The sequence below is a fragment of the Saccoglossus kowalevskii genome, chromosome 11, assembly GCF_978046115.1.
Source record: "Saccoglossus kowalevskii chromosome 11, keSacKowa6.1, whole genome shotgun sequence".
Classification (NCBI taxonomy): Eukaryota; Metazoa; Hemichordata; class Enteropneusta; family Harrimaniidae; genus Saccoglossus; species Saccoglossus kowalevskii.
In genome coordinates, this window is record NC_140651.1 from 6,260,006 (window position 1) to 6,281,681 (window position 21,676).

At 33.1% G+C, this 21,676-nt stretch overlaps 1 protein-coding gene across 1 annotated transcript in view; it reads right to left on the reverse strand.

The window, feature by feature from the left end:
• Positions 1–20,884, reverse strand: part of LOC100376011 (armadillo repeat-containing protein 2-like) — a 33,556-nt gene extending 12,672 nt beyond the window's left edge. Inside the window, exons 1-6 of the mRNA XM_006815913.3 lie at positions 20,725–20,884; positions 8,641–8,941; positions 4,024–4,096; positions 1,546–1,702; positions 758–944; positions 181–299 (exon numbers count right to left, since the gene is read on the reverse strand). Coding sequence (XP_006815976.1) covers positions 181–299; positions 758–944; positions 1,546–1,702; positions 4,024–4,096; positions 8,641–8,837 — 733 coding nt within the window. The 5' untranslated portion in view covers positions 8,838–8,941; positions 20,725–20,884. The remainder of the gene's footprint in view (positions 1–180; positions 300–757; positions 945–1,545; positions 1,703–4,023; positions 4,097–8,640; positions 8,942–20,724) is intronic.
• Between the last annotated feature and the right edge of the window lie 792 nt (positions 20,885–21,676).

The following is a 21,676-nucleotide window of genomic DNA, read 5'->3' on the forward strand; positions in this document are numbered from 1 at the left end:
ATCTCCTCACCAAATCCTAAATTACCCCATACATTTGATTGAGAACAATTTTACCCAAATTGTATTTTCCTTATTCTTATTCTCCACGTCTTATTATTTCCTCTAACTTGCATACTAGTATGTTCACTGCAACTTGCTCACATAACATTGAAAGAAATTGTTGTTATTGTATTGACTTACATTTTGTTTTACTTTCCATAGTTTCAATAATGGGTAAAACTTTAGTATTCCAATAGAGTGCATCTTCTTGGCTTTCATCATCTCTTTTTCCAACATCCAATTTACAAATTTTGTCATCACTGAAACAGTATGGAACATTAAGTTTATATAGGATGAATGTTAAATTTAAATTTGGAGAAGAACAGAGTATACATGCAAGTTTCAACACTTTGTAATATATGCAAATCAGCCTACTGTATATTCGCATATTGTTTCCATCAGAAATATATGATCATCACACACAGCACATTTTAAAATGATGTTGGTAACCCCAGATAACAATATGAGCTGGAAAACAATCTGTACATTTTAAGTAGCTTGTTGGGGTAACAATTTTTGATTATGGTAGCACTAAGAAATAATTGGTAGACTGTGTGCCTTAGCTACTGTTAATTTCTAATGTACATAGGGGTGTAAAATAAATGACAGAAATGCAATACTATTTTCATGTATGCTATCTATCTATCTGTGTTCTTGAATGAAGTGCAAGCCTATGATCAACAAATTGTAGAACGACCAGGTGGCACAGGTGACTTACCATCTGGTTGTTCTTATTGTACCAGCTGAACTAGATCTAATCATTTCATCATCTAATTTCTCATCAAAGAAATTCTTTGTTCTTTCTTTGGGACCACTATGTACCCTCCTTGGAAACTCTTCTGGAGGTGACTCTGGTGCCTTGGATGGAAATGAACCTCTACGGCCAGGCATAGAGGGTAAAATACCTACAAATACATATCAATACAGGATTTTCAATCATTCACAAAATATATATGGATAAATATATGGATTGTCTTCAATACTTAGACAGAATATTTAGACAGTAGGTGACAGATATGTGACTATCCTTCCTGTGTGCAGCTAATTCTAAAGAAGTCAGTTTGAAATATCTTAATAAAATAAGGGGTTACACTGTTACGTTATTTTTTTTGATGTATGCATATTTTAGAATATTCAGTCTACAATTAATTATTTTGATTTTATTCAATAAAATTTTTCATTGGCAACCAGATTTTTTTTTAGAAAAACTATCAAATAATAAGAAAAGCTTGAAAGTTCAATGACTGTTTCCATAGTCTACAATGACAAAATATTTTAAAAACTCACTAAAAATGTTGTCATATAATACTGTATAATCTTATAATATCTTCTCTTAGGTTGACGTTCACAGACATGAGTGATTACCACCAGAGTTTTGTATTAATCACAGCCGAAAACGATAAAATGCAAAAAGAATTTTTCATCTGTCCTGTATTACAATGTATGTCAAACTGTTGATATATATACACGTTATATGCATGTGATAATGTGTTAAATAAAACATACCTTCTCCATCAGCACCAATGGACGGTAACTTGGCTCGGAATCTTTTACCACTACCTGTTCTATGTGCATCATTTGGTGGTGGTTTGGGAATCTTTGGTGAAATATCATTGGTAGTGGTGGTTGGAGGACTAGAAGAACTAACTGGAAGAGGAGGTTTCTGTAACAACATACGAAAATATATGATGATACACCATGATACATTTTTGTTCTTAAATTACACACTATCCCAAAATAACTCAACCATTAAGTCAAATTGATATCTCATGCAGTACTCTTTAATCCAAGCAGTGAGTGATATTAAAGTAACATTCCCAATCTCCTAACATGTGAAAAATTACCCACAGATTATGTTGTTTTAGCTAAAAAATATTTTTGTTTGTTTTTGTTTTTAAAAAGTAGATTATCTGCCCCTACTCCCCGTACATTTAATTTTGAGAGTACTAGAGGTTCTTATTGAACTGATTAAGAGTCTATTGTTTACAAACTCATATTTTACAGTAAATTTCTCAATCTCCATCCACAATCTTAACAATTAATATATTTGCAAAGTTAGAATGCAGATTCAGTGACAGTAATGCATCAATTTTTTTTAACTTTAGAGCGAGAGAGTTGCCATGCAGCATCAAGTTTAAATTGGTTCTATAAAACAATCAGCACTGATAAAACTGTACGACCATCTCTATTGGGGGAAAACATTTATATAATGTTTAATAAATAATTTAACGTTTTGAAGACAACTTGAAAATGTTGCCAAGGAAAAACTTTAAAGAATTTTTGAACTTGGTCGCTACAATGGCTACTACATGTATCCAAGCAACTAAGATTGAAATGATGTAGATGAAAGACTACTTGTTAGGTATATTATACTATCAGGGGTGGTTTCTCTAGAAAAAATAAACAAGAGGGAGCGAGCACACACAGGCGATCAACCTGAACGCCATATCACAAGGTTTCTGCGTTGATTTAACGGTGTATCTATCGCCATTGAAATATTTTTGGAGTAATTTTAGTGTATTTGGTGTCCAGACACATTGTCAGTTGGTGTTGCTGGAAAGTTTTCACGGAGAAAAATATATTTGAGAAAGATTTCATGTTGTATGGCAGCACAGAAGTGCGTGGCTCAAGAAATATATTTATGACTTGAAAGTTCAATCGAGGGCGCCAGCCGAGAGTATCAGGGTTCTGCGCCCCTGTTCCCCGGTTTAGAAAAAACCCTGACTATACTGTAGACTATGGTGACATAGAATGGTATGTTACATGTACAGATGACTACTTGAATGTAAATATCACAGGGCAACTGTTACTATAGTACTAAAAGCAGTAACGAAACTCTCCCAAAATGTGTGGTATTTGGGGAATAGTACAGTGAACACTAAGATTTAAACAATAGAATAGTGAATGAGATCACTATGTGTAGATTCCTAATACACATGATATATCATGGATACTGGAATAGGTAAATGTAATGTAATGAATTTAGCATTTCATCTCAGGTTTATAGGCATGAAAAAACTATGCATTGTCTGAAACTTGACACAGCTGACACACACCTGATATATTTTTAATATATTTTTATATAATTATATATATATATATATAATTATTGGGAATTTAAAGTGCTCAAAATAAACAATGATTGCATTAACCACAAAAGCTGATTCATGGACTCAAATATTAGATTGTGTTAGTTAGTACAACAAGCCATGCATGCCACAGTCCCTGTTAGTTATAAAATTTAAGATATGTAGTTTTGTTTATAGTAATATAGTTGGAACATATACATGTCAGAAGTATGGATCCAAAAAATGATGCTTGAGTATGATGATTATTTAACATTAAAATGATTGACATCTTGTATCTGATCATCAAACGAGTACTTGTCCATATTGAGAAATATTGCTCTGGAACAGCATTAATTAAAACAAAATGGCCACCAGTTGGCAATTTTGAATACATCTATATATATTTAACATGATGTAAAATGAAAATCTAAAATTTGAACATAATCAGTCTAAGCATATCAGAGATATGGCTCTAGAAGCACATTCATTAAAACAAAATGGCCGTCAGTCTGCCATTTTAAATTGGATCTGAAAAATAAAATAAAATAATGAGCATCAATGTACAAAATTTTCAACAAAATCCATCCATAAATGCTTGATTTTGATGATTTTTAGCACAAAAATGGCCACCATTCGGCCATCTTGAATCAGATTGTGAAACAAATTGATGTGCAATTTTGATTGTGATTGGTTCAAGCATGTCTAAGATACAGGTCTGGATGCACACACGCACACACAGACGCAACAAAGGTCAAAACATAAATGGGTCCTATTTGTGATGAAGGGACATAATATAAAGTATTAACTCCTCTTCACTTTTTTCATTGGGTCTTGATCAATGGATTCTAATGCATTCCTGCCTTGTAAGCATGGAGATGGTACAATGATGAAAGTAACAATACCAATGTAGACTTACATGTTCTAAAGGAGCTAACCGTGTAGCAGAAACGGGTCGTGAATCACATCCATCAAAATGACGAGCACCAAGACTATAATTGAAAAATAATAAATAAAATTTACATTAAAGTGCATGTTATACAATACAGAAATGCTGTGAATCACATTGTTTGTGTTTTTGTAATTGGTCATTTTGTACTTTTTGTACAAACTGCTTGATGAATATTTCCAAGCATATCACAGAAGATCAGGAAACTTGTCAATGGGTGATCAACAGAACACTGCCATGTAAATTACATGTAAAGCACATTTGTAGCACACAGATTTTGTCCCATTTTATCAATAAATCCATCTTTGATAAGGATAAATGTATACATGTGATAAATACTTTAATCTCATGCTATTTCTGTTTGTTAAAAATAAGTATGAATTAGATTCCAATTCAGGCAAAAATGTGATGTCAAACACCAATGCATTGGATCATGTATAAAAATAATAATTTTTTAGTTAATAGAAGTACTTTTCGATCTTGACAAGCATCATCATATAGGTCATAATTTATGTACACCATAACCATAACAGTGACACCATGGAAACCATACATTATAAAGGTTGTCATAGAAATAAGACATCATATTGCTACGGCAACAGATTTGTATGCTCCATGCTGGATGTGCATGTTATTTTGAAGGACTTCTACATATAGTATGGAAGATGTGAGAATATTATACAATTCTAAAATATATTTATTTATAAATTAATTATTTTTAAAGGGTTCTAGAATGACAGGTGTTGGAAGTTTTTGGTTTTGATTAGATCAGATATGGGAAAAAAAAGTCTCATCACCAATGTTGCAACACTTTTTATTCTTTTTTTCAAACAGAATAAGAATATCAAACCATATGCTAGAAAGTTGATGTCATTTTGAACATACAACATGGTATGTATTTAAATATATAATATTCTAGTGTTTTAGAAAAACATACAATTATTTTTTGATAAGCCTTTGCGAGTCTGTTAAATAGTTGTTACATAGAAAATCCATTGCTAATGAGAGAAATAACAAGCAATTGCAGTACATAGTCCCTGTCAGTTCTCAAGTTTAAGAAATATATAAAGTTTGACATGAACAGTCAGAGATGTAGCTCCAAAACTATATTCACTAAAACAAAATAGCCACCAGTTGGCCACTTTGAGTCCTATCTGACAAACAAAGTGACATGCAATATGGTTCAATAAAGTACAGATCAAGATTTTCTGGAACCATAATTTGGTCATCTTGAATTAAATGAATGAATATGTACATGTGCGACATGATGTATATGTAAAGTTTGAACAGGGTCAGTGAGGACATATCAGAGATATAACTTCGGAACGACATTCATTCAAACAAAATGGCCAACAGTCAGCCATTTTTAATCTAATCCGAAAACAAACAGGCATGCATCAGGGTCTGATTTTGTTCAATGTTAGTACAAAGTTTGAACAATCCATCCATTCATGACCGAGATAAGGAAGAAATTTTGATTTTGATGAATTTTTTTCTCAAAAAAATGCCGTCCTTAGGTCATTTTGAATCAGATCTTGAAATGAATGAATGAATGTGCATATGATGCCCATGATATGCAAGGTATTTATTAAGTTTGAATGTGATCCGACCAGGCATGTCTGAGTTACCGGTGGAGATGCACAGAAACACACATACATGCATGAGGTCAAAGCATAAATTCCTGGGACTAATAAATAAACTACACATTTTTAAACCATTAAAGATATATCGAGTATTTCAGCATAACAAATGCACTGCTGTATGACTATACATGTACATGTCATAACTTGACTTCAAAGTACATTTTATAGTAGTCATACAGGTGTGTTGAAATATAAATAGACAGGTTTAAATACAGAAGGCAGGATAATGAGAATGGCAATGTGTGTATCATAACACAACTAGAAATTATACATGTACAATATGGTACAAAATAACAACATATAGATGAAAAGGTACAATCATTTACATGTATGTATATTTTGAACAACAGCTAAAAAATCGTTACAGCATAATAAATAAATATTGAATTATATTGTAGTGCTGGTGTACTGGTGAATTATGCTTTTGACTTGTATCATATAAATACAGATCATATATTGAATTAATATTTAAAATACGAACACGTGTGAATGATTAATTGAGTATAGCTAAGCGATTCATTATTTCAGCAACAACACTCGATATATATAAAGCATGTACAGAAGCAGGACATGCATGTACAAGTGTGTAGCGACTTTTTATATGAATTACACTGTTGCTATGCAAAAATAGAGTACTGGTACTGCAAATGAATAACTATTGCTACTTTCGCTAAGTAAAATAAGCTAAATCAATTCATGTGAGCATTATAATAGAATTTAACAGGAAAGAAATTAAAAGTACAGTTTATTATGAACCAATGTTTATTGTTATTATTATTAATATATATATTGTTATTTTTTTATATAATTTTTAGTGGGTGGAGTTGGTTCTGATAGTGCTTTCAATATCTCACAGTAAATGGATTCTGAATACAAAATGGTACACTGGGGAGTTCAATATTACAAGTATGATAATATTAATTGAATTAAGAAATAGAGAATTCTTCAAACACATGAGCAGTTTACCCAAGTTTGCAATCTATGAATGCATTCAATGTTTTTAACTTAGGAAACGTTTAGAATATAAATTTATTTTAGAGTCTGGAATGCACATCAGTAAGACGTACATGTACTAGTGATTAATTATTTGATCATTCTATCATGCTAGTGATAGTGTCAAGGTAGGCCAAACTCAATAAATCACTGTAATATAACAAGACCTATTTGCTGCTATAGGAAAGCTTACTTGACATTCAAAACATTGCAGGTCTTAGAAAAATAAACAGATTACGATTTCATACATTTTTATGTTCTCAAAATGAGTAGATGGATGAGTATGAAACACTTTATTTGAGTGACGCCCCATGTGTTGTTTATTCGTACTAAAAGTAAGAAGATAGTTGAATCTTCTATTTGTAATAAACCCTTTTTACAGGATTTAATACAGGTCACTCTCAAGCTGTGAAGAGCTTTCAATTTGAACATATAATGTTGTCATGGAAACATTGTAATAAAGAAGGATAACGTGGCTGTAAATCAATTTTATTTTAGAGGAGCGTGTCTGAGGCTTAATGCATCCCTTTTGATTGTAATAGTATCACAACCAATAATATCATACTTAACTATTTTGAAACTTCTTTTTTTTATGAAAATTTGTAAATATTAATCAGGAATTATATCAAAGTTAAGTTGCTCTTTGAGAGCATTCAGAAAGCTGTATTGGGGTCTTAAATATTTTATATTCTGAATTTGCGCAGTGTATGGGAAATGCCATTGGTAGTTTTTTTGGATTCCTTTATGATTCTGTGGTTGAATTTTCTTTGCTAACTCTTTTTAATAGTGTTTCAATGTATGTGGATTCACAAAGATTCGCTCCTGTTTTGAATTACATGTAGTTATATACGAATTACTATTTTATCATTACCCATTAAATTCAGAATCTTATTTCATAAAAAAATGGACCTCACAATTAGTTTTCATACTACTATATCAGTAACATGGACCATGACAATATACATGTAGTATGATTACATTTAACTTTGAAAAATACAGATTCTCCCTATACAACAAATTCCCATATGCTTAGGCAATTTTATAACATTTTGCCAGGAAAATGGGAGCAGGCTCAACTTTGAAGGTTAACTTGCAATCCTACTGGGAGAATATGATGGGTAAATTTTGGGTTAAAATTATTTGAGGCATATGGCAGCATTTCAGTTAAGCTGAATATTTTCAGTTGCCAAGCAACAAGTGTCAGGAAAGATAGATTGTTCATTTTGTGGTTGCTTGGCAAGTTAGGTGATTTAGTTCAGAAAATATATTAAAAGCTGTCCATCTGTCTCAGACAAGCAGGTTTTTACATGACACAAATAACTAAACAAATTACAGATTTAAATTTATATCGCCTGCCAAAAGAAAAAGATAGTTGCGAATGACAAATGTTTATGAATTATTATTTATTTTCAGACAGTACATCTATGTACAGCATTAACATTATAAACCAGAAATGAAATAATGTCTTTGTTTGTGTAAACAAATCAATTTTGGCGACTTTTATCAGTGTTTCCATGTATTCATTGTGCTGTTTATTTTATATAATATACAAGTATGTACTCAATATCGCTGGTGTAACGGATAAACCAGAAATGAAATAATGTCTTTGTTTGTGTAAACAAATAGATTTTGGCGACTTATCAGTGTTTCCAATTTTCTATTGTGCTGTTTATTTTATTTAACATGTGTACTCCACATGACATGGTGTAACGGAGTGAAGAAATTTTAACAAACATTCTACCAATTATAACCAACATTTCTGTGATTTCTATTTCTAAGACATGAAAATGACATTCGCCATTCTCTGAGGTGAAGGCATTATGTGCAGAAAGTGCAATGTATGTATGTGACACATGCTGTATTAAGACGACGGTGTACATAAGCAAACATCAGCAGAGGAGCATCCAAGGACAGTGTCATGATATATATAGAACAAAACTAGTATTCTTACCTGAAGGCAGATGGAGGTCTATCAGGTGTTCTTGTAGAGCCACCAAATAAAGTTCTTTTACTATCTCTTGGTGTAAATGGACGTTTTGTTTTTACCTCGCGCACAGACTGCCTAGCTTCATTTATTATTTCCGAACTGGTCTTTTTATCTTGTGGTTTAACATAAAAAGGAGCATCAATTTTCTTCCTTGTAGTCATGCTCGGAAATAGATGTTAATATACAGATCCTCTGATTATAGTCAATTACAACAATTTCACTTCAAGTTGGAAAATCTGTGAGTGTCTGCATACTATAATTGTTACTGTAAAAAAGAAAACACAATTGTATTATTTAACAGTGGCTATGACAGATGTACAGTTAATTTAAACAGATAGGCAACAACAGTGTTGAGGCAAATATGTAAAAATGACACCTCTATGCAATACAGTATAAACACATCAAACAATTAATTCTCGCCTTGAATATAATAAAAATTATTGAAGTATATACATGTATATTTGAAGTAAACCTACATGGGCCCAACTGAAAAATGGCCATAACCACAATGGCTTAGATTATCAGAAAATATGTGCACCTTCAACCCAACACATATATGACATAAAGTTTGATGAAAACGGTCAAATCATCAGAGATAAATGTAGGGTTGAGGGACCCATTCATTTCTGAGATAAGGTTGAAGGGCCCAGTCATTTCTGAGATGGGGTTGAAGGGCCCAGTCATTTCTGAGATGGGGTTGAGGGACCCAGTCATTTCTGAGATGGGGTTGAGGGACCCATTCATTTCTGAGATAGGGTTGAGGGACCCAGTCATTTCTGAGATGGGGTTGAGGGACCCATTCATTTCTGAGATAAGGTTGAGGGGCCCAGTCATTTCTGAGATACTGGTTACAGAATTACATGTAGGTACATAATGCATGGTACATAATTTGCAGCAAGATCAATATGGAAATAGAAAAAAAAAAAATGGCTCCCAGTCAGCCATACTGAATAATGTGCTCTTGCCCCGTTCTGTCATCTATTATACTAATTTTATGGTACAGTAACTATAGGTTTCATTAAACATGATATGGGAGCTTGCTTTTTATAGACATATTATTCCATAACCATTGTAACTTAAAATGATGCCACCATTTCAGTAAGAATGTAGTTTTTAATAATACATGTGTAAATACTATATAGAATGGAAAAAAATTGAGCTGATCAGAATGACCCTTGTGTCAGTCCTAGCAAGGTTAATCCCGCATCAGATAAAACAATGTAAAGAGTGACAACTTGAAAATGATTGACTGGGAAGTGGGGAAGTGGGGCATAAGGGATGCAACTATCATTCATATTGCAAATGATATACCATATATGAAAATAGGACATTACGCAATTACAATGTCTGCAAAAATGAAACTTGTGATTAATTATTAAAATGGAAATAATACAAACTAAAATAATTAAAACAAATGGGTGGTTGAATTACAAAATGTACTACACAAACATGTTTTTGCAATGGTATTTGAAAAAAAAAAGAAAAATGATTTTGCACGGCTTCTTTTCCTTACAGACATAATACAGCAAAGCTTCTCATCCTCTACATATTTCATTAGACTAACGAGATAGTTATCCAGACATACATACATACATACATACATACATACATATATACATACATACATACATACAGAGACTGGAGGAGAGAAACTGACAAACTTAGCATGTTGTAATCACAAAAGAATTTGTCAAGACGTTTCAGCTCTAGAAGTGGTCTCTCAAACAGTATCCAATAGGTAAGAATATATCTCAAGGTTACAGTGTTTGTAACTTTCACCACAGATACTGTAGTCTGATGTAAAACAGATCTACATGTACATGTAGCTGGAAACATCTAACTTTCTATTCACTCAAAAACAAATTAACAACAGCTGATGCCAACTATTATGAAAAATGGAAGTTCTGAATAAATAAATAATGTAATTATATATGTAAAATTTATAATGTTAATAAAAACATTACAGTAGTTGCACAGAAAGCAAATTTTGTGAAAATAAACAAAGTGTTTTACATGGTTGTATCTAAGACCCTAAGGTTATACACATTGTATGAACCTATATTGAACATGACATGTTGAAAAAACAGATAATTAATGATATATACCTTAGTGCCATTGTCAAGTTTCAATAAACAATTTTGCTTCACTTGATCAATGAGTAAAAATACAGTCAACCATTAATTACAGACTAATTAACATACAATGCAATTTATTACAGTACTATTTATATACATGAACAAACACATCGATATTATCATCACTTTGATGAAGATCAATACATGGTACATACCGGTAATACCATAGAGCCGGCTTGACTAACTCGGTAAACAATCGATATCAGTGATTTTAATTGTTCCAGTGTTCATACATGTATAGAAACTAAACTGAGCCAACATTGACGTCATCAATTTTGCACCCTCAAGCACCCAGATTCCAAATTCAAAAAAACGACTGTCTCTTGTTTACTATCCATCAAACTTGTTTTTTCATCCCGCCAAATTCCTAATAATAACTTGACTTCATTTCTATCACAAATACTACTACGTTTGTAGTTATGGACCGCCAAATTTCTATAAAAAAACTTTCAATGAATGGAACTCCAGAGCGAGGCTGACATTGAGGGCGTACTTTTAAGGCAGCATTATTGTTCACATGTGCTAAAACCATTTCTGTAAGTACGGGAAGCCAGTTTAAGACTTGCCATTTTAGGTTATCTTAAGCTAAATCGACAGGGCGCCCTGCTTATCTTGTTCATACATGTTTCAACGGCGGCTTAACTATAAAGCTGGTATCCAAACTAGGTTTTTGGCACACGGTATAATTGACACTAACATAATTAATTATCTGTTTATTTCGCTATCAAATTGTTTGATATATGAAATACTTAGCATTCCTTTGGAAACAATGTTAGAATGTATATGCTACAATGTACAAATACAGTAAAATATAAATACATAAACCAAATTTTTTGGAGACAAATCTTAAATATTATTATTATTAACTTCAGTGTCTGTATGGTTGATAATTATATTGTTAATATGAGATTATCACTTGTTCTTAGCGTCATGGGCGGCAGTACTGTAAAATGTGTATTAGAAGCTGTGGCTTCTATTAAAATGGTACAATGCAACAGAGGGGGTGCGGCTTCTATTAGAGCATCTACACATGAGAAATGGTGAATTTTTGGTTCTCAATTGTTCAAAAAAAAAATGGGTGCGACTTCTATTAGGGATGCGGCTTCTAATACAGATTTTACAGTACTATCCACTCATCTTCATTTAGTAAACAATACTAGCCCATGACATCACAGTCGTCAGTTTTATCAACCAGCTTTATAAGTAAGTGATATCTTGTGATAACCATTTTATCATATAACCAACTCCGACTGGCAAAAAACACAGAGAAATTGTGATTAAATCCGAAACTACAAGTCGTATGTTACATGTACTGGTAATTTACAATTTGTACACTATTTGACAAGTTTCTAAATTTTGCTAGTGGACAGACATTTTGTAGTTGTGGTCGTCAATGACTTATAGATCATTACAATTATTACCCTTTTTAGCAATCTATGTTCAAACTATTTATGTTCATTGAACATGCAAAAAATGATGAAATTTAATGTGAATATTATATTTATTGTACAATATGAGTAGTGATATTTCACACTACATGTTAAAGCTGTGAATGATACGCACAATGAACATGTAGCAAAATGGTCATACAAATACATGTTACAATAACATTGATTTATTCCTAATCTTAATAAGTTTCATGTATGCATTGTTATTATTACTGTATACATGTAAACTACATGTAGTTCATTTCCTTTTCAAACCTTATTGTATTTAATTGTTATACTATGAGGTTATTACGCGGATACCTTAAAGTATGCTTGAAGACAGTACAGCGAGAGAATCGACCGATGTGCAGCGGAGGTCGATGTGATGAAGTACTGTCTGAGTGCACGCTTTCAGGTATTCTTATTATACATCTTTTCCTTCCAAGGATACATCTAGGGGATGCCGAAATCCAAAAAGTTTAGAACAGAATCAGTGAAACTCTTTGTGTGGAGTCTGGTCAAACCCTGGTGGCAGCCATGTTTGTTTTTATTATTAGAGAACGCTTACGTGCGTAATCATTCCATATTTGGAATTTGCATTTTCTTATATGGTAGGATGAAAAATTTAAATTATGGTGACAGATGTATAATAATATCCTATATCAGTATTGTACCAATAAAACTGTTCAACACTATCATAACTTTGGTTATCAGACAGCTTTATGTTAAAATAATGCATCATTTTGATAACATAGTGATCTTAGGTTCTTTTTAGAAATACACAGGTGCATGGTCATATCACATTAACTCTCAAAGTCCAGCGAAAGAGCTCATTAGCATATTTATGAACATACATTGGTTGCAATGATACTTGTATCTGGGTTATGTACACTATCTACACATCAAATCTGAGTCATTTAGACTTTAAAAACTAAAGTTTTTGATTGAGCTGCAAAAACATTTGAATCCTGTCAGAAGGAGACGCTTTTCATAATTTATTTATATGTTGAAGCTTCATGTAAACAAACAATGCACACAAGATGTTGACTGAAACTGCTATGGTTTCTGGGATCAGAGGAAGAGTGCATCTAAGACAGGCCTGGAACAGTAACATCATGCAATGTACTGGTGTTCGAGTTGGGAGAGACATGGATAGGTGAGGATGGTGAGGCTTGGAGTAGAGCTGTGAGCCAATACTTAGCTCAGGACTATGGTTGATGATATACAGGGTACATCTACATGTAGAGCTCATTGATATGGAAAGACAAGAAGCCTTATTTGCATAATATTGAAACCAAATTTGGATCATCTTGTGAAAACATACCATGTCATAAGGCTCTGAAATGCCAAAAACCAACAAACCAGCAGTACAAAAGTACATTCACAAGTACATACAGTACCCTATTTTGTTAAGTTGAGCTGACTGTACCGTATACCCCTATTTGGTCTTTTGAGCTAACAGTACCACATACATGTACCCCATATTGGTATGTTTATTTGGCTGAAAATGTGCAATGCAGTGTAACAGACTGTGTGCATATACCTTTATATATTATGTTGTATTGAACAGCTTGGGAGGGTCAAATAATTGTCTACATGCATTTACCGCAATATGCAAATAAGTATAGTTAACAGCTTGTAGACTAATAATTCATAATACATTGACAGGTTACTGCTGTGATAGTTTAGACTATTAAAAAATATTGGATTGAAATACTTTTAACTATTGAAGAGTAAATATTCTGTGGTAAAGTGCTTTGGACCTACTCATTTGAAAATAAGGTCTGCAAATATTGGTACTTATTTCTCAATAAGAAGCATGTTATTGAAAAATGGTTTAGTATATGTAATTAGGGCATACAGTCAGAATGTTTTTAACGAAATCATAAAATGCAAAAATTGTATGTACATTGTACACTATACCAGTACATCACAATAACATTGTTCCTATTCAGGGTCACTGAACATTACGGTTAGTTTAGTTTCATAGCCTTTATGCTTATGTTCAAACATTGTATTGACCATATTCAGATCATAGCTGTGTACTCCACTCAGCAGACCTATTAGTACTTTCCCGTTTATCAATTGTGGAGATAAATGCAAAAATATACCAATAATTCTCACTCACACTCAATAAATATTAATAGATTATTAGAATTTGGCATAACAATAGATATGCCTGAAGAAAATCAAATCTGATTATTCTTTCAATGGAGCTCCATGGTCCTATAGTTCAGTAATTTCAACAGGTGAGGAATGCTGAATTGTATTGCTATCAATGAAGGCAACTATAGTATTTTTGTATCTCGTAAATAAATAACAATATAATTCAAATTAATGAATTCTAGTTTGTTTAGCAATGGTGGGAAATAATATTATTTATATATGGTTGAGTTATGGGGTAAATACTGGGTTTATTGTCTAAAATGTTCTTTAATAATCAGTACATTGACCTTAAATTGGTTCGTGTCAACCATGAAATGGTAAGCAGTATAAAGCGGATTTAAATAATGCATTTGAGTAATGGAGTGAAGGGTCATACTTTACGCTACTAGAAACAAATCTTCTCACCTTTAAAAGACTTGAATACGTGCCATAAAGACGTTTCCTAAGCATGTTATAGGATAACAATTGAAAATGGAAGAGAAAAAATATTCTGATGTTATCTTAAGTTGGGGAACACACTTCTCTAGAGAAGTTTTGGTAATATACGGTAGTAGTTAAATATTTAGTTCATTAATTAATATACTGTAGTAAAACATTGTATCATTTATTTATGTATTTATTTGCTATAGTCCTTTTACAGCAGTATCAATTAAATAATTGATGTAATCCATTCTGCTTAAAGCTATTTTTTTCATTAAAATTATTGAGAATAATAATAACATATTGTCACTGGTTAAGATGACGGTCATTCTCAAACTAAATTCTATTACACCAAGTAACAAGCAAAAAGTTCGTGCAAGTACAATACCATGGTTAGCCACAAAACATATCTAAATGTGCATAGACCATCATAAAATATTAATTATAATTTCCATTTGTATCAACTTTGAACAAAAGTGCTCCATGTATGTATAAATACCCAAGAAAACATCATTTTCAACCAAAAATGAGCATGGACCATGCACATGGACACTAAGTGTCAGTAGTAAACATATTTCCTTATATTTTGCCTTTGTATCAATTTGAACTAAAAAGCTCTATGCATTCCCAAATACCAGAGAAAACAACATTTCACCCCATTTATGAACAAAAATCACCATTATGTGCTCCCAAATACTTTCTAAAATTGCATGGATCACCATAAGCAGGGATTTAAATAGAATTTTTTCCCTGCATTCATAGTGTGCATGTTGAATTTGAAATTTACCTGCAAAAACTTGTTGTAAAATGCATCATTTTTAAAGTTTAAATAAAATAATTTGATTTTTTTTAGTTGTCTCACAATCTTGGTTGAACTTAATTTAGGCTTGTGAATATAATGAGAAAATGTCGTGTTAATTTCTACGTGCACAGTGTGCACATTATATCTTGAGTTTACTTGCACTAGCTAATAATCTATGTGTATAGTGCAGTGTGCACCGGGGTATTTCGATCCCTGATAAGTATGTATTCCATTACAAAATATAATTTTCACTCCCATTTTTGACCAAAAATTACGATAATGTGCCCAAAATTTTACCTTAAAAGGCACTAAAATGTCAGTAGAAAAAGTATTCCATCATAATTTGTATTTGTACCAATTCTGATCAAAATTGATCTATGCATTTCAGAGGTTTCCTAAGAAGGCGCCTACAGGCTAATTAGTCGTCTACTTTGATCATATTCCAGAGAAACCATGGAATTTCTATATACCAGAGAACAAATTTAATTATTTTTTATCTGAAAGACCCACTCAATGACACAAGATAAATATTGTGCGCACCAGATGACCATAATACATTGTCTATGTAATATATTTAAATGAAATAATGAATTGGTGAATGTCAGAGAATGACAGAGATATAAAAAAGCATGGATGATTGGACTTGGACAGGAGCTAAAAAAATGACTGATAATACTTTGATCAAATAGATATTAAAGGCCCAGGTATACTATAAATACGCTCCTAAACAATAGGGATTATTTCCTTGCTTGTCACGCTGTAGTAAACACCTCCAGCCAAGCTCCGGTAAAAACGTGTTTTCTCGAACTTACACGTCGATTATGTCGTGCCAAAGTGGATGCATGTGTCTATGAATATCACAGCAGTGACTGTGTGTAATATTTATGACAATAAATTGTGTACGAGCTGAGATTTTGGCGAATAAAAGTAAAAAACATGAACCGGGGAAAGGGATGCGCGACTAATCTTGAATAATTACTACTGTCAATCAAAGTCACGTGATGTTGGACCGCTGAAACAGGATGCGTCATAGGCTATGCAAGTGATTAACACCATGCATTAGAATAGCCACACCTCCAATTCACACTTGCCCGGGGCAAGTGAATTGGGCCTTTAAGTAATTCAAAGAGGGTCAAATAGGTAGGGGAACAACATTACCATAGTGAAGTAGATCCAGAGAATGGATTCAGATAGAGTGAGTATACAAATTAAAGAAGAAGAGAATCAAACAAACATCATTCATTAACATCAGATCAATAACAAGCGAAAAATTCCAGTATGCATGAATAATGTGCTAACCCCTGCATCAACAGAAGTACATGGGAAGACTAGTCATGGGAAGACTAGACTAGTCATGGGAAGACTAGTCATGGGAAGACTAGACTAGTCATGGGAAGACTAGACTAGTCATGGGAAGACTAGACTAGTCATGGGAAGACTAGACTAGTCATGGGAAGACTAGACTAGTCATGGGAAGACTAGTCATGGGAAGACTAGACTAGTCATGGGAAGACTAGACTAGTCATGGGAAGACTAGTCATGGGAAGACTAGACTAGTCATGGGAAGACTAGACTAGTCATGGGAAGACTAGACTAGTCATGGGAAGACTAGTCATATGAAGACTAGTCATGGGAAGACTAGACTAGTCATGGGAAGACTAGTCATGGGAAGACTAGTCATGGGAAGACTAGTCATGGGAAGACTAGACTAGTCATGGGAAGATTAGTCATGGGAAGACTAGTCATGGGAAGACTAGACTAGTCATGGGAAGACTAGTCATGGGAAGACTAGTCATGGGAAGACTTGACTAGTCATGGGAAGACTAGTCATGGGAAGACTAGACTAGTCATGGGAAGACTAGTCATGGGAAGACTAGTCATGGGAAGACTAGTCATGGGAAGACTAGACTAGTCATGGGAAGACTAGACTAGTCATGGGAAGACTAGTCATGGGAAGACTAGTCATGGTCAGACTAGACTAGTCATGGGAAGACTAGTCATGGGAAGACTTGACTAGTCATGGGAAGACTAGTCATGGGCTCCCAGCATTCACTCTTTCAAATGACATGGTAACGGATTCACAATCGAAAGCAAGGGGTCCACAAAAAATGCTCAAACAAAGTAATTCAGAGTGAGTCAAATAGGTGGAATATCAACATTACCATTTTGAAGATCTGATTGATCCAGTAAATGAACAAGTTGCAATTTTTCACTTAGTATTGATCGAGGGATTCCGACAAGCATCATTGGAAGGTTTTATAACTTGACTATTGAGATTGTTTGTATCAGTAATACGATATATTGATATACGTTACACTGTGTTTATACCAGTTCATTGCTTATAAGCTACTAGATCCGTTGTTTTTGTTGGTAATGTTACACTTGCAAAGAAAGCTATGTAAGTAATTCTAGACATACTCAGTGTTTGCCCAAGACTAAAAACAAGTATAAGACAGCAGATAGCATATTGGATGTACTGAGATAATACTATAAGAATAGATAACAATATACACGCAAGAAAATGAATGTCAAAACTGAGTAGCACATTTGCAGTATTTCACACGAATATAGAATACATGAAGTAAACATGTCATATGACATCAACTGGCAGTTTTGATTGTAAAACAGGTGGTTCCACAGTGTCCTGTATCATAATGTCATGCTGAATGTATAAAGATTAACAAAAAAACTGAACTATTAACTTATTAAAACAAAATTTGACAGTTTGACAGATGAATATTAGGATTGGTACATAAAATACTATTATATGGTTTCTTGCATCTTAAAATTGGTGAGTGTTTTCTTAAGTTACCCATGACAACAGATGCAGACTAAATAATTATTGCAGAGTTTAGATAGTGAAAAGAACAGATATACCGTACTGCTCATTCAAGAGTATAGGAAGTTGTGTGTGTGGCTGTGTGTATGATATTTTTTTCCTTACCATTTTTTTTAAAGAATTGCCAATCACATAAAATTTGCAAGCATACAAGCAATCTGTGGCCTATTTCGCTATAAACAGAAATCACCAATAACAGTCTTTGGTCCAAAGTGAATTTCCCTAACTTTTGTCAAATTATGGTTGAGACACTGTAAGTGATACACCCCAAGATACTTGCACTGCCAGCTGAGTGTGACGACCCACCTACTATAAAGATCTTTGCCCTTACTGAACCAACCAACCAATACCAGCTGCGTAACATGATTACATGTATTCACTGAATTATTGACAAGTTGATTCATTATCTACAATGTGAACATGTAATGTGGTCATTCCTCAAGAATAATATATGACACCATGGTCAGCCTCTTTGGAGATGTATGCATATTTTTGGGTGATCAAGTATGTTGAGACAGTTTTTCACTTCCTTATATGATGGGGAACCAGACAGTGTTCTATTCCGGTGACACCAAAGATATGGTAAATTTACTTTTTTGTCATAGAGTATTATTATATTAACGAACATACATTTTTTATGAAAATTACTCTTACTCTTTTTACAATTTTTAAAAAAAAATTGCACATGAACATGTATGGAAGACAAATAAGATCTTGTTTTACCTGCACAGTCTAAATTCTTTGAATAGTTTAGCTTGAATTACATTGTCTGAATTTTGATTTCAAAACAGTAACTATAACATATACAGGGAACAAAATATTAGAAATGGGATAAAGTGGCTGATACTAAAACATACTAAAATAAATGTAAATGTACAAAGGTGAAAATAAATTACTGATAACTGACAATTTAAATAATAATGTAAAAATGAAAAGGAAACACAATGACAAGGACAAATCCGTGAGGCAATAAATTTATCAACTCAAATCAGGTTTTTAGTCTAGTTGTCAATGACAATATGCATATCAATGGATGTTCTGTTAAAATTCCAGGTGTTTAATTAAGTAATAAAATAACTGAATCATGTGAGAAGTATAGATTAACATCTGTAAAATAAACTCAATACAATTAGTTATTGATTCTTTGATCAAACTTCAAATACTTCATTATAACTTGCTTGTTTAATCCAAACATTTTTCATAGAGATAAAATCTTACATGTACAAGAACAGGAATGGCCAAAATGAATATACTAAAGTAAATGGTCTGACAAATGACATTTGATTCATAACACCAGTACTATCATAACTTGAACTTGGAAAGTATTTATCTCTGATAATTTACAAGTTCACATTGAGGATACTACAGAAAGTTTGTAATTCAGGGGATATCAAGGATAATACCATTTTCTGCTCTGCTGTTCTAGTTATAACATATTATTTATTTCTCAACCTAATATATTTGTAATCACAATCTACTGACTTGATGATACCAAAAAACATTCGTTCATTTATTCAAAGGAGAGCTATTTTAAGTGTAATGTAAAAATCAAATCATATTTTCAACATGTTTCTGTTATTTATTTATTTTAGGTATGAATTTTGGACAGTGGCCTTGAAATGCAATAAATAAATCGGTAATCATTACTATGTAAATAAGACAAATGCCTGTAGTCAATATTATTACGCTATAATAAAAGAACAAGCATTTTAACACGTTCACTGCCTACATTACAGAATAATCACATACACAGTAAACTAACAGGGGGAAAGAAACAGCGTTTAATTTAATTTGTTTTTTCTTTCCCCCACAATTCTACGTTAAATTTGTTTGATTGGCACATATATAGTGCGCCAATTGGATAATATAGGCATGACACAACAGGAATACTAGCTCGCAAAATAAAATTCAGAGTATACCGACGTAAACAAATAAGCTGTCAAGTAGGCTGCCATATTGGAAACCCCTTGGGCCTCGGATAGTTTACATTCGCAACGCATACTATTTCTTTGATTTATGGACATAACCGGGCAACCCAGTGACCATGGGGCAATATTAAACCTAGATTTGATCACTATACGTAATAACGAAGACGTTATGTTTCTAATAATTGGGATGTGCATAAAAAAATGGATAAATGTTCACCAGTTTGCGAGTAGTTCGTTAAGCAGGTGACCGAGTAATTCAGCCGGTAGGCAACACAAACATTGACGTCTCACCAGAAATTCAACAAGTTTCACATGAAATTATAGTACTTACCTAAAACCCAAGTCGGCAGAAGTAACACTATGTCTCTAAAGCAGCATATTATGAGTCCAGCGAAAAATCAATCTTAAAAAACAACAAGATTAGGAAATCCTCTCAAGACTTGGTCCCTGAAAAAATCAATTTCAGTTCGGAATTACGCTCTACTGCGCATGTCAACTACCGTTCAGCCAGTCTACGCGCCCTCTGGTGACAACCTAAGAAGTCACATCCTGTTTGTTGGTCGTACCACAGTCCTTCGTACGTATTCTGCGACATCAAAATTAATAAGGTACCTTTAATATCCGGCCTCATGTTTATGTATTTGTTTAATATTCTGAACAAACAAGTCATGCACTACTGAACCTTCGATGAGTGCACTGCCCCACCCGCAAAAATGCCCACCCACTGACTTTTCCACCAAACAATATTTTTACATATAATGATATATCTTGTTATTATTTTAAAACTATTTTTTGCTGTACTTATCTTATGTAAATCTTTTTACACGGAGGCAATAAAGTTATTATTATTATTAAACAGCGCAGAAAAAAATAGTACCTCTATAGAGGGACTGTGTTAAACAGAGCAAAATGTCAAATGCTTTATTTCTCTGGGCATTGGGTTAGACTAAATGTTATACAAATTATGTAACATTTTTGGGCAAACAATGGAAAGGAAGTTTAATCCATGCAGCTTTTTAAAAAGTAAAATGAATTTTGATAAACATGATGTTGTATCTTTAATGGTAATGGGAGTGTTAATAGAACTTAAAGGACGGTAGGCAATGTGCCGTGTATGCGCGAGATATGAGTCTCATATAGACAAAGATAGCGATTTTGACTGTTACACACACCAACTAGTACAAACTGAGAGGTTACTAAGCTTTAATTAGGTATTTTTTCGGTGTTTGGAAGGTGTCGAAGAGTTGCCGTTGGTAATTAGTGCAAATGACGCCCATGGCAAA